The sequence below is a fragment of the Muntiacus reevesi genome, chromosome 3 (assembly GCF_963930625.1).
Source record: "Muntiacus reevesi chromosome 3, mMunRee1.1, whole genome shotgun sequence".
Taxonomy (NCBI): domain Eukaryota; kingdom Metazoa; phylum Chordata; class Mammalia; order Artiodactyla; family Cervidae; genus Muntiacus; species Muntiacus reevesi.
The window spans coordinates 87,099,416-87,113,495 of NC_089251.1; the positions used below are offsets into that span (position 1 = coordinate 87,099,416).

At 38.5% G+C, this 14,080-nt stretch overlaps 2 protein-coding genes across 4 annotated transcripts in view; one reads left to right on the plus strand and one right to left on the minus strand.

Annotated features, from left to right (window-relative positions):
- The window catches only part of NLRC4 (NLR family CARD domain containing 4), a 43,514-nt gene that overhangs the window by 23,978 nt on the left and 5,456 nt on the right, over window positions 1–14,080 (plus strand). Inside the window, exons 5-8 of the mRNA XM_065929468.1 lie at window positions 1,409–1,501; window positions 1,653–1,823; window positions 4,571–4,663; window positions 5,319–5,486. Coding sequence (XP_065785540.1) covers window positions 1,409–1,501; window positions 1,653–1,823; window positions 4,571–4,663; window positions 5,319–5,486 — 525 coding nt within the window. The remainder of the gene's footprint in view (window positions 1–1,408; window positions 1,502–1,652; window positions 1,824–4,570; window positions 4,664–5,318; window positions 5,487–14,080) is intronic.
- SLC30A6 (solute carrier family 30 member 6) overlaps window positions 4,288–14,080 on the minus strand; it is a 63,131-nt gene continuing 53,338 nt past the window's right edge. Inside the window, exons 17-19 of one of the 3 annotated variants that reach the window (XR_010662360.1) lie at window positions 6,289–6,518; window positions 5,027–5,451; window positions 4,293–4,626 (exon numbers count right to left, since the gene is read on the minus strand). The gene's annotated coding sequence lies outside the window, so the exon portion shown is untranslated. Of the gene's footprint in view, window positions 4,627–5,026; window positions 6,519–14,080 lie in introns of all 3 variants that reach the window. The other 2 variants (XR_010662359.1, XR_010662358.1) reach the window with 2 other exon arrangements.

Consider the following 14,080-nt stretch of genomic DNA (forward strand, 5'->3'; position numbering starts at 1 on the left):
TTGGTGGTAGTATAATATTCTTTTTATGTATGGCTGGACTCCTTGGTAATATTTTGTTGAGAATTTTGGCTTCTGTGTTCATGAGTGATACTGCTTCAAAGTTTTTTTTTGTTTTATTTTCTTGGTCTTAGTTTCATGCTGGTTAATGGTAGCTTCATAAAATGAGTTGGGAAGTGTTGCCTGTGTTTCTGTTTCCTGATAGTTATTGTATAGAATTGATGTTATTTCTTCTTTGAATGTTTAGTAGAATTTGCAAGTTAAATTATCTGTGCTTGAAGCTTTCTTTTTTTGAGAAAAATTTAAATTACAAATTCAGTGTCCTCAGTTACATAGGGCTGTTCAGGTTATTTACATAATGTTGGATAAATTTTAGTAGCTTGGGGCTTTCAAGAAATTGTGTACTTTTCAATGCAAGTTTGATGTATGAAGCAGGGTACTCAAAGTCGGTGCTCTGGGATGAGGTGGGGAGGGAGGTAGGAGGCAGCTTCAGGACAGGGAGACACATGTGCACCCATGGATGATTCATATCGATGGATGGCAAAAACGACCACAGTATTGTAAAGAAATTATCCTCCAATGAAAATAAATTAATTAATTAAAAAAAAGAAATTGTGTAGTTTTATCTGTAAAAATCCTATGGACAGAAGAGCCTGATGGGCTACAGTCCACGAGGTCACAAAAGTCAGACATGACTGAGCAACTAAAACACACACATCTGTGTTGTCAAATTTACGCATATTTTTCTCTGTTCTTTTAACATCTGTGATTTCTGTATTGTTATCTTCCTTTTCATTTCTGATATTGGTAATTTGTTTTTCTTCATTTTTTATTTATCAGTCTTGCTAGAAATTTATCAAATTTATTGACCTTTTCATGGATACAGCTTTCAATTTCCATTGATTTCCCCCTATTGTTTATCTGTTTGCAATTTTTTTTTAAATTTCTGCCCTTTATTATCGTATTGCTTCTTCTTCCATTGGGTTTATGTTGCCCTTCTCTGTCTCGTTTCTTAAGTAAGTTTAGGTTACTGATTTGAAAACTTTCCTTATTTCTAATATAAGTATTCAATGCTCTAAATCTTCCTTTAAGCAACTGTTAACCTGTGATTTTGATATATTTTAGTTTTTTAAAATATTTTTTCAAAATATTATCGAATTTTCCTTGAGACTTATTTGATGCTTGTATAGAAGTGTGTTGTTTAATTTCCACCTGTTTGGAGATTTCCCAGTTACCTTTCCAGTATAATTCCATTATATTGGGAAGGCATGCTTCCATCTCTGACCAAAAACTATATATTTGTGTTTCAGTTTCATGAACATTTCTTGCCCATGGTAGAACAAAATTCTTTTGATTGGTCATAGAAATCTAGTAAATGTCAGCTGAACACCAATCCCTTTTCTTTTGGCAGGTGGTCTGACTGACAGTTTAGGTAATCTGAAGAATCTTACGAAGCTCATACTGGATAATATTAAGATGAATGAAGAAGATGCTTTAAAACTAGGTCAGATTTTTGTTTTCTCTAATATTTTTATTAATATAAGTTTAATAATAAGAACAGTAAAGACTCTAACACTGCCTGTGTTTATACAATGTAAGAAGAAGGCCTTTATGTACTTGGTATCCTAATGCATTTCCTTTCCATTGGTTTGCAGCTGAAGGTCTGAGAAATCTGAAAAAGATGTGCTTACTTCGTTTGACCCACTTGTCTGATATAGGGGAAGGAATGGATTACATAGTCAAGTCTCTATCAGCCGAACCCTGTGACCTTAAAGAAATTCAATTAGTCTCCTGCTGCCTGTCAGGAAATGCTGTGAAAACCCTAGGTAACTGCTGCCTACATTAACTGAATGAAAACAGTATAAGAAAACATGACATATGTGTATACTAAGGCATGCTAAGTCTCTCAAATGGAAATTTAGTCTTTAGAGAAATTGGAAAAGATAATAAAGACTTCTAGGCAACATCTAAGCTATTTTTATGATCTTCTCTGTGATTGGAATGAAAATTTATTATGGATGAATAATAGGAGAGAATTTGGGGATAATTGAAGACGCCATTTTAAGAGAGGGTAAGTAAAAGTGAAAGTCACTCAGTTCAGTTGTGCCCATGGAATTCTGACCTGTGTCCAGGTCAGAATACCGGAGTGGGTAGCTGTTCCCTTCTCCAGGGGATCTTCCCAACCCAGGGATCGAACCGAGGTCTCCCGTCCTGCGGTGGATTCTTTATCAGCTGAGCCACCAGGGAAGCCCAACAGAGGGTAAAGAGGAAGAAAAGAAGAAATGAGTGATTGAAACTTGGCACATTCTGTTATATAATAACTGCTTAATAAAATTTTGATTGAATGGATAAATAAGTGATTGAGAAGCAGAGAGAGGATTTTCTTAAATGTTCTCTGTCCTAATTCTTACCTATTGCCCTGCTAAGATGGAGGCAATATACATCAGTATAAGAGCTGACTCTTGAGTTCCTAAAGGGTGTATATACCAAGTATGGAGAAACTTTTGCGTATTTCCGGATAAACTAGATATGGTCAATTTAGTGTTTTTTTTTAATTTAGGATTTTGGGGAAAAGATGGTCTAATGTTTTAAAAAACAGAATAAACAACTGCTAAGAATCTGTAAACTTTCCTAAGAAAATTATGTATATGCCAATGTAAACCAAAAGTTAGAGAAACCTAGGGATTAGAAAAGGCCAAACAATGAAAAGCATAAGAAAGATGAGCACACTCCTTTACTTCTTCACTTGCCCTGGGGAGAGACAGGTTTAGAACTGAAAATACCAACTGTACCCTTTTTAAGAGGAGTTCTGCAGGTTTTAAAAAATTATTTATTTATTTAGGCTCTGTTGGGTCTTTGTTGCTGGTTGGGCTTTTCTCTATTTGCCATGAACAGTGGCTACTCTCCAGTTGCTTTCTGACTGAAGTGGCTTCTCCTTTGAGGAGTACAAGCTCTAGGGAACACAGGTTTCAGTAGTTGTGGCTCCAAGGCCCTAGAGCACAGGCTTAGTAGCTGTGGTACACGGGCTTAGTAGTTCTGTGACATGAGGAATCAGCCTGGACCAGGGATGGAATCTATATCTCTTGTATGGGCAGGCAGATTCTTTACCACTGAGCCACCAGGGAAGTCCCAGGCTGTGTATTTTAAACCAAATCAGAGAAGACACTTTAAGAAAAGGGTTCGTATGATTGATTAAAAATAATAATAGCTAATATTATAACAAGAGTATGGATTCCTTAAAAAACTGACTAATTTCTTCTTCTTCTTCAGTCTAACGCTCTCCCAACTGAGCTATTTCAACAACTCGCTAAAAAACTGACTAATTTCTAAAGGGGATACTTCCAATCAGTCTTGATAGGAAAAACTTCAACTAAGTTAAACAACCATGATAAATACCTGAAATGAAGAAAAGAATTAAGCAGTTCTTCACTAGAATGATAGTGTCAGAAGAGTGTAATTTCGTCACTTCTGTCTCGCCACAACAAAAGATTTGAAACAGTGGACCTGTGTTACAGCTCGGTTACAGTTCAGAGTTTTATTCAGCAAAGAACAGTACACCCTCGAGGCGTGAAGGCAGGCCGACCCCAAAGGAGAGGCCCCACCTGTCTTGACTCCCTCTTTTTTACGTTTTTGTCTCCTCCCCTCTGAGCCTGCCATATGCAAATTAGGGCTAGCCAGGAAGGGGGCGTGCTTGTTTCACCTGAGGTTCTCACTCCAGTCCTCAAAATTTTCCTTTGTTCCCTTTTCATGGGCTTTTCCCTTTTTTTGTCTTTTAACCACCACCATTTTGGACTCCTTTTTCCTATTTTAACTGCCTAACAATGGCATTTATGATTAATGTTTACATGTAATATAGTTTCCCAAAATTTTAATCTCAATATATTTGTATTTTTGTTATTAAAATACATCTCTTATAGATAGCATGGAGTTGGGTCTTGCTTTAAAAAAGAAAATTTAGTTTTATTCATCTTTGTCTTTAATTGGAATGTTTAATCCAGTTAATATAATTATTTATATGAATAGATTTCCAGCTGCCATTTTGCTATTTGTTTTCTGTTTTTCTCATCTGTCTTTTCTTAATTTCTAAGTTTTTGTTATTAGCATCACAAGTATGACATTAACAAAATTATCTAAACTGAGTACAAAGAACAGCTCATCTTACCTGGTTTTTGTTCCTTTGTTTCTCCTGCATGATAGGGTATTTAGAATTGTAAGCAACCTCAGAGTTTATCCATTTCAACTTCCTCATTCTAAAGATGAAGCTGCTGAAGGCTAGAAAAGCAGAGTGATTTTACTAAAATGACATAAAAACTATCTTCCAGGCTGCCTTAGGCTTTTGGTGAATTGAAGTTTTTTAGTCAGAACTTAGGACCAGGAAATATATGTGCATCAATCATATTTGTGGCAACTGGGGGTTAAATCTTTCCAGAGACTTTTTTGGGATAATTATATTAATCAAGTGAAATAATGATTTGTATGCTACCAACAAAGAAAACAAGGACTCAGAATTCTTCTAAGGATATTTTAAAATGCATTTATAGTCTTGTTTTGGATTGAAATTTCTTTTTTCCAGCTCAGAATCTTCATAACTTGGCCAGACTGAGCATTCTTGATTTGTCTGAAAATCATCTGGAAAAGGATGGAAAAGAAGCTCTTCATCAACTAAGTAAGAATGACAATTTAGCCAAAATCAAGTACTCAAAAGGTCAGAAAAGCAGAGCCTGACTCCTGTAGTTTCTTTTATCCACATATGCCTTACTAGATGGACCACAGTGAAAGTGAAAGTCATTACATAAGTCAATGTAGCCGCTTTTTTAAACTACTCTTCAAGAATGCAGGCCAATGGCTTTTGAGTTATCAGTTTTCCCATATCATTGCACCGGAGATTCCCACTTGCTTGCCTCCTTCCAGGGAGCTAGTGTCTGAGAGTGACATTTAAGACAAATTTGCTTAAGAAGTTAGTGATAAGATTTTTAAGCTGTGATAACAATTCTGTGATTATGTTAAAATAAAACAACATAGTACTTACTGTCTGAGATTTGCTTCAAAATAATATAGAAGGGAAGGATTTAATGACAATGAAGCAAGATTATCCATGATTTGGTGTTTGTTGAAAGTTGGCATATTAGTACATATAGTTTTATATATTTTTGTATATTCTTGAACACTTCCCATAAAAATGTTAACAAAAAAACAAGTAGATTCTTATTGCACACTGAGCAGGCTTCAGAGATAATAGTCATTCCTTTTCTCACATCCCTTCATCCTTTATCAATTTTGAGATGGATCCAGTTTCTGAAACTGCTCCCTGGTTCTTCAAGTTGACAGGCTGCCCGTCTTAGAAGAGCTGACTGTTCTGATGCTGCCCTGGTGTGGTGATGTACGAGTCAGTCTGGCCAGACTGTTGGAGCAACTGGAGAGGGTTCCGCAGCTCGTCAAGCTTGGGCTGAAAAACTGGAGACTCACAGATGCAGAGATTAGAATTCTAGGTAGGTATACACACAGAGCTGAAAGAAAGGAAGTTAGCCCTCACAAAGTTCTTCAGTTGGTTTGTTCTGTTTAGTTAGTTAGCTAGCATCTGATTTGTTTATTTATTTGACTCCTCTTTTTTATACAAACATATTGAAAGAGTGTTCACACATGTTAAAGAGTAAAATGACTGAAGACACTGGCCTGTCTTCAAGCATTTCACCTAAAGTGTTTAAAGGAAAAACATTCACATTATCTGATAAGGTATATTATGTTAGGAATTGCTCTTCCTGGCCTTAACTATCTGAAATTCAGCAAGGCCCCTCCAATCTTGGGAAATATCTTTAAGTCACTTGTTGGGTATTCAAAGCAAGTAAGAAAAAGAAAGAAAGAATGTGTTAGCCGTTCAGTCGTGCCCAATTCTTTGTGATCCCATGGACTGGAACCCCAGCCTCCTCTGTCCATCGAATTCTCCAGGTGAGAATACTGGAATGAATAGCCATCCCCTTCTCCAGGGGATCTTTCCAACCCAGGGATTGAACCTGCAACTCTTATGTCTCCTGCATTGCAGGCAGATTTTTTACCATCTGAGCCATCAGGGAAGCCCAAGTACAATTTTAATGTAAATGGGATCATGGAATACATTTAAGTAGCTGCAAAATAATCCAGGGACAAATACAGATACATAGATGACTGAAGACACAAAGCCTCAGGCAGCTGAAGTGTCCCCACACTCTCTGTATTACTTATCAAGTCTGTGTAAAATGACTCCAAAACTTTGAGGCTTAAACCAACTATAAAACAAACAACTTTAAACATTACCTCTCATTCCTGTGGGTCAGGGATTTGGAAGCAGCTTAGTTGGGTGGTTCTGGCTTTGTGTCATGAGGTTGCAGTACAGATGTTGACTGGGGCTGCTGGAAGCCTGCTTCCAAGGTGGCTTCTCACTTGGTTGGCAGGTTCACGCTGGCTGTTGGATGCGGCATTAGTTTCTCATCCCTGGACCTCTCCATATACCGCTTGCACGTCCTCAGAACATGGCAGCTCACTCTCTCCGGAGCAAGAGATCCAAGAGAGAAATCAGTTAAATGTTGCAGTACTCTTTAGGACCTAGCCTGGGAAGATCATTTCTGGGGTTGTCTCTGCTGTGTCCTATGTTTACTCATGTCAGCCCAACCCAGTGTGGGAGGGGACAACACGAAAGGATGGATACTAGGAGGTGAGGATCACTGGAGCCAGCTTGAAGGCTGACTACTATACTACCTAAGGCAAAGGACTGGTGACAACAGCCTTGACTGCCTTCATTTCCCTCACAGATTGTCTCGAAAGTATTTACAGGATACACATCATACAACTTACCATTTTAACCATTTTAAAATCTACAGTTTTGTGGATTCACATTCTTAAGCAACCACCGTCACCATCCATCTCTAGAACTTTTTCATTTTCCCTGGCTGAAACTCTGTACTCATTAAAGACTAACTCCCACTTTTAAAAATTTCTCTTAGAGATGTGTATGTCTTTAAGTCCTTAGGCTGCCCAAAGGTTCTGCAATTCTTAATGGTGCTGAGATTCTGGGTCTTTCCTTCCCTTAATTCTTTTATTTATTTTTGGTTGCACTGGGTCTCTGCTGCTGTGCTTGGACTCTGGGGCTAAAATTTTGGTTGCAGTGCATGGGTTTCTCATCATGGTGGCTTGTCTTGTTGTGGGACACAGGGTCTAGGGCACAGAGGCTTCAGTAGTTGCAGCTTGCAGGTTTAGTTGCTCTGCAGCATGTGGGATCTTCCTGGAGCAGGGATTGAACTGTGTGCTCTGCATCGGTAGGCAGATTCTTAACCCCTGGACCACCACGGAAGTCCTCTCCTTCCTTTAATTTCTAATTCCACTTCCATCTCCTCCACCCGCTCCCTTAATCATCAAATCATATCAGCCTGGGTGTCATTCTTTCGGGACCTTCTGCTATTCTGGGTGATACTGGAAGCACGTGGGGTTTCTGTGACAGGCTAATTAGCTAATAATAATCCTTCTCAGGTAACCTCATACCTAAAGCCAGTTGGAAAGGATATGTCTCTTCAAGGAGGCTGTTGGGGAGTGTGTAGAATTAGAATTACAGGTGAGGGAAGGCATTTTTAGGTAGAGACCCTTTATCATCTTCCAAATCTGTAAGTAGGTAGCTGCTTAACTTGCCCACTTCTGAGGCTGACTATGGAGACCAGAGAAGGAGATGGTGTGGTGTGTTTACTAAGAACTAAGCCAAGGGAGTAATTTGCCATTTCACTTTAATAGCCTAGTGCCTAACAGCATCCATGTGTAAATGAGAAATATAACAGAAGACAGCTGGCTCTTGGGAATTTACCTGTAATGATGTACCCCAAGATGCAAGTGAAAAAATGACAAAATGAAGAACTAATTTATTCTCAAAGTGTTTTTAAAAAAGAATTTGTGGAATTGCCATTATATACCTAATAAAACATAACTATTATCCCTGTTTTATAAACACACAGAGACATGGAATCTCCTTGGCAGTCCAGTGGTTAGGACTCTGCACTTCCTCTGCAGAGGCCACTGGTTCCATCCCTGGTCGGGGAACTAAGACACCTCATGCCATGCAGCAAAGCCAGATTTAAAAAAAAAAAAAATAGAAGCAGAGATATAAGAAGGTTAGATATAAGAGACAGAAGAGCTGATGGAAGGAGCGAGAGAGTGCAGGTGCTGGCGTGGCTCCTCTCCAGCCATTTCCTCCACCCCCCAAAGATGTAAGGGCTTCCCAGGTGGCTCAGTGGTGAAGAATCCGCCTGCCAATGAAGGACACTCAGGTTTGATCCCTGGATAGGGAAGATCCCCTGGAGAAGAAAATGGCAACCCACTCCAGATTCTTGCCTGGAAAATCCCATGGACAGAGGAGCCTGGTGGGCTACAGTCCTTGAGGTCACAAAGAGTCAGACACAACTGAGTGTGCACACACATGCAGCTAGAGGTATAAAAAGCAGTCTGCTGGGATGTGAGGCATTAGCTGAAGAGTGAGAGCCAAGCATTCTCTGCCTTTGGTCTCTAGCCAGGTGATAAGACTGCTGTCTGTCAGTTCCCTCTAGAGACTCCATCATTATGAATGGTTAAGTGAATTAGCTTTAGAGTCAGACAGACCTACCCATCCCTTCCACTTGATAGATATATGGCCTGCAGCAGCTTCAAGCTGCTGAATCTCGGTTTGCTCATCTGTCAGATGGGGATAATTACAATGCCTATCATATGAGAGGTTATTATAATCCATAATTGAGCTAATGAATAGTAAGAAGTTCAATACTGATTCACTATATATGCTCAATAAATGGTACTGTGATCATTATTCTCTGGCAGCTTCAAGAGGAACCAGATGCTAGGGTCATCTTCCTTTAAAAAAGATGCCTGCTCACTTTTGATGTATAAGATCCTTCACAATAGAGCCCCAATTCACATTCCTCTCCACCTTCATCTTCTGCATGCCTCCCCACCTATGTGAGGTTTCATCCTCATGAACCCCTTGCTAGCCCTCCAAAATGCTTTTGTTTTTTTGTGACTCTGGATCCATGTCAACTCACCCCTTGTGGTGTTCCTTTCCCTATTCTCCAAGTTACTCAGATGGGGAGAATTCACTTATCCCTAACATCACAGCAAGGTCCCAGTATAATTACAGATGTAGTATATTTACTGAATGCTTATAAGTATTTGTAAAGGGTGGGCTTACATGATAGCTCTTAATAGCACTTAAGTTTAATATTGGCACTTCTCCTTTCTCAAATAGATGCAAGACCATTTCTGCCAATTCAGGCTCCAGTTGCCTGTCAGTTGCCCTGCCCTATTTCATCATCATCTCTTGCAATTCCCAAACAATTAAAAAAAATCCTTCTATGTTATTATGAAGAGTGATTCAATTACATTTAGCCCCCTAATATCAAACTCAGTTCAGGACCTTCTTTCACACTGTTGTTCAGTCGCTAAGTCCTGTCCAATCTTTTACCACACTGTGGACTGTAGCCTGCCAGGCTCCTCTGTCCATTGGATTTCCCAGGCAAGAATACTGGAGAGGGTTGCTAGTTTCTTCTCCAGGGGATCTTCCTGATCCAGGGATTGAGCCTGGGTCTCCTGCACTGACAGGAGGATTCCTAACCACTGAGCCACCAGGGAAGCCCTTCCTTCACATAGCCAGATTAATGTGCTCTATGAATAACAGGCTTCACGTTCAGGTCTCTCCTCTTCCCCTCTACTACTGGGCTCTGTTAACAGCAGAGAGAAGAATAGATTTATTTCCTCCAGAATATGAATCATGTTAAAAGGCAGAAGAAGCCAAAATCAGGGTTCATTTTCGTTTTGTTTTTTAATTGATGTGTAACATACCCACAGAAAAGTGTACAAATCCTAAGTAGATAGCACAATGAATTTTCATAAGATTCACATACCCCTGTAACTAGTACCCAGATCAAGACATGGAAGATTAAAATAATAAAAAGAAAGAAAGAAACAGAAGAGTCTCAGCTTTGTAGCTCCCTTCTCCCAGCTCCCTGACTTTCTAACATCATAGATTAGTCTTGGCTGCTTTTTAATTTTACATAAATGGATCATATACTATATATTCTTTTGAGTTTTCTTTGGTTCAATATCATGTGTGTGAAATTCATCCACATTATTATGTGTAGTCAAGATTCATTCATTCTCATTGCTGTAAAATCTATTGTGTGAACATGCTTCAACTTTTTCCATTCTATTGTTGATGTGTGAGTAATTTTAGCTTTTGAATACTACATATAATGCTGCTATGAACACCCTTGTGTACATCTTTTGGTGAACATATGGGCACATTTCTGCTGGGTGTCTACACAGGAGTGGGTTTGGGTTGCAGGTAAAGTATAGGTTAAGCTTTGGGCCTCGCTGGTGGCTCAGATGGTAGAGTCTGCCTGCAATGTTGGAGACCCAGGTTTGATCCCTGGGGTGGGAAGATCCCCTGGAGATGGAAATGGCTACCTATTCTAGTATTCTTGCCCCGAAAGTACCATGGACAGAGGAATCTGGTGGGCCACAAAATGTTGGATGCAACTAACTTTCACTTTTCATATGTTCAGTTTTAATATACATGTCAGCCTTCCAATGTACTTATATTCAATTCAGGTTTAAAAATACTGTGGTTTTCATTATTACACACATATAGTCACTTATTTTTGTTAGAGCACTTACCATTTGAACTTAGATAATGTATTCATGTACCTATCTGCCCCACTAAACTGTGAGATCTTAGAGAACAGGGCTCAGACCATTAGACTTGGTATTGAGTGTATATCCCACACTCAATAAATATGTTGTATGAAAGAACAAAAGAACTTATAGCACCCCCACAATTTGCCATGAGATATAGGCTAGCTTGGGTTCTTAGAAAACCCATTATAGTAAATGCTATTTTCTTATATATAAAATCATCCCCAAGCTCCAAAATACATTTGTATGATTTCACAAACTCTTTATGATATCTGAACCAACCAATTCTTCAAGCCTCTAGTGTAAGTTTCTTGACTCTGGTCCATGATACTTCTCCTGGGTCAGAACTGGCTTTGGGATTCCCATCCCTAGTTAGTGATGGTATATGTGATGGATGAGACACAATATGTCTTGAGATGGGATAATAAAATGCAGGCTGGTAATAAGAGATGGAGAGTCTAGTGAAATATAGGCTACATAGGAAGCAGCAGGGAGGAAATATGTCATAGGAAGTGTTTAATGATATGTGGTAGATAAGATGTGCTGGAGACATAGGGGATATTTTCAGAAAAGTACCTTTTTACCAAGGGTTTTAGACACCTCCTGGTCCTAACTGAAACCTTGCTCTCCCCTACAGCTCTCTTAGTCACTTTTTATTCTCTTGATCTTTATGCCTCTCAGAATCCAAAAGGCAAGATCAATTTCTCTTTGATTTTCACTGTCCTTCCAGTCCACTTCTCTAACCTCATGAAGGATTCCTACTTCCATGTGGCTTAGGCCATTTAACTGAAGTATGGCTTGTCCTTATTGATATGAACTCTGAATTTATTGTCATCTTTTCTTATGCACTGAAGCCTTTGACAACCATCTTACAGAATTCCTCACCCTCTAATTTCGGTCATCAACTAAGACTTCACTTCTTATGTGAAACTACTCAGCCAACACTCAGGAACCTCCTCTTTGGTCCTTCCCTTCTATTATCCTTCACCCATCTGTGAGGACGGAATTATCAGATTATGATAACTCCACTTAAAACTGTTCTACCTCTAGGTTATTAAATTCAGACAATTCATTCTCAAACAGCCTTCTAAATTTCCGTCTTAGTTACTTAGTGACTGACTCATCACCAGTTCATTTCATTTCACTGGGACGTCCAGTTCATTGAGCCCACTACCACTTACCTACTATATAGCTCCTATTTATTTTGACTTTTCTTCCCACCTAGTTTAAATTTCATCCTTCAGCCAGCAAACGTTCTTGTCAAAATAGCTGAAACTCTTATGGCCCATAGTATGACAAGTCAATTTAGGCAATGATATTTAGTGATGGCCTGTGTGTGTGACAGATGCAAAAGTGACATGAAGAAAGTATAATGAGAGATGGAGTTTCTAAATAAAGACTACTTAATAAGATGCAGGGAGAAAATGAGATGTGGAGGTGAGGTGTGAAATCAGATACAGTGGTTAGGGCGTATTTGCTGGCAAAACTCAAAAGTCTGGATTATCCTCAATTTTCCACTTGTTCTGTACCTATACTCAGACCACTGGGAAAAATCACACAATTTGGCAGATAGGTACACTTCAGGTTTATTATGACAAGTTTCAATGAAAATACTAGAGAAAATGGTAAGAAAGCATTATATATTGAAACATAGCATGCAGCAAGAGCAGGGCTTGAACAAAATGCTCGTAGCCTTAAATACTTATATTAGAAGAGAAGAAAGGCTGAAAATTATTGTTTCTAATTTAAGAAGCCAGAAAAAGAGTAAACTCAAGGTAATAAACATAAGAATATAAATCAATGAAATAGAAGACAAAAATAAATTTAAAGAAAGATTAGTAAAGATTAAAATGGTTCTTTAAAGAGTAACAAAGGAATAGAGATAAAAATTAAGCAAAAATGATCAAGAAAAAGCAGAGCAACATAAATAATTTCATTAATCAAAGCGGAGACACAGGGACATGAATGTTTGTAGTGGCTTTATTCATATCACATATCTTATAAAGGACTACTATCTAGAATATATAAAGAACTCCTACAACTCATTGATAAAAAGACAACTGGATAGAGTTTAGAGAAGACAAAGAATCTAAATAGGCATTTCTCCAAAGAATATATATAAATGGCTAATAAACATCAGAAAAAATGCTCAGTACCATTAGCCATCAGGGAAATGAAAACCAAAGCCACAGTGAAATGCTTACCATCCACTAGTATGGTTACAATAAAAAAAAAAAAAGGACAGGTAATAAAAAGTGTTGACAAGGACACAGAAAAATTGGAGCCCTCATATGCTGCTGGTTGGACTGTTTCCTACTTAGGAAAACATTCTGGCACCTCTTCAAAAGGTTAAACATACAGTTACCAATTCCACCCTGAGGAATCCAAGAGAAATGAAAATATGTGTCCATACAAAAACATGCACAGCAGTGTTCATTGCATATTTTATAATCCCAAAGTGGAAACAACCCAAGTGTCCATCACTACTAAGTGGATAAACAAAATGTGATATATCTACAAAATAGAGTATTATTCAGCCATAAAAAGGAATGAAGTATTAGAACACACTATAACATGGATGAACCTTGAAAATATCATACTAAGTGAAAGAAGCCAGTCACAAAAGACCATATATAGTATGATTCCATTTATATGAAATGTCCAAAATGGGCAAATCCATAGTGACGAAAAGTGGATTAATGGTTGCCAATGTTGGGGGGTGGGGTGAGAATGACTGCTAATGCTGTGGAGTTCAGTTTTGGGGGTGATGAAGATGTCCTGGATTTAGATAGTGGTGTACAACTTTGTGGCTATACTAAAACCCATTATGTTGTTGCTGTTTAGTTGCCCAGTCATGTCTCTTGAGACCCAAATCCCATGGATTGGGATTTTTCAGGCAATAATACTGGAGTGGGTTGCCATTTCCTTTTTCCAGGGGATCTTCCCAACCCAGGATCTGAACCCGAGTCTCCTGCCCGCATCTCCTGCATTGCAGGTGGCTTCTTTACTGCTGAGCCCCTGGGGAAGCCCAAAATTCACTATAGTTACACTTTTATAGGTTGAATTTTATGGTATGTATATTATATATCAAAAAGACCCTAAAAGTATATCCTAAGCAACTGTATTTATACAGTGCTTGTCAAAACTGTATTTTAAAAAATACAAAAGAATGACAAACTCTAAATCAGAACAGTAGTTTCTATGGGTCAGCGGGGACAGATGTGTACAACAGCAGGATACCACATAATAGATCCAAGTTTTTATCCATGTTCTAATTCTCAGGTTAAGTGATAGATTCATGAGTGATTAGGTGAAATTAGTGATCTATCCAATTCTGAATAAACAACACAACCTGTCAACATTTCCTGACAATCTTACTGTGCCTCTG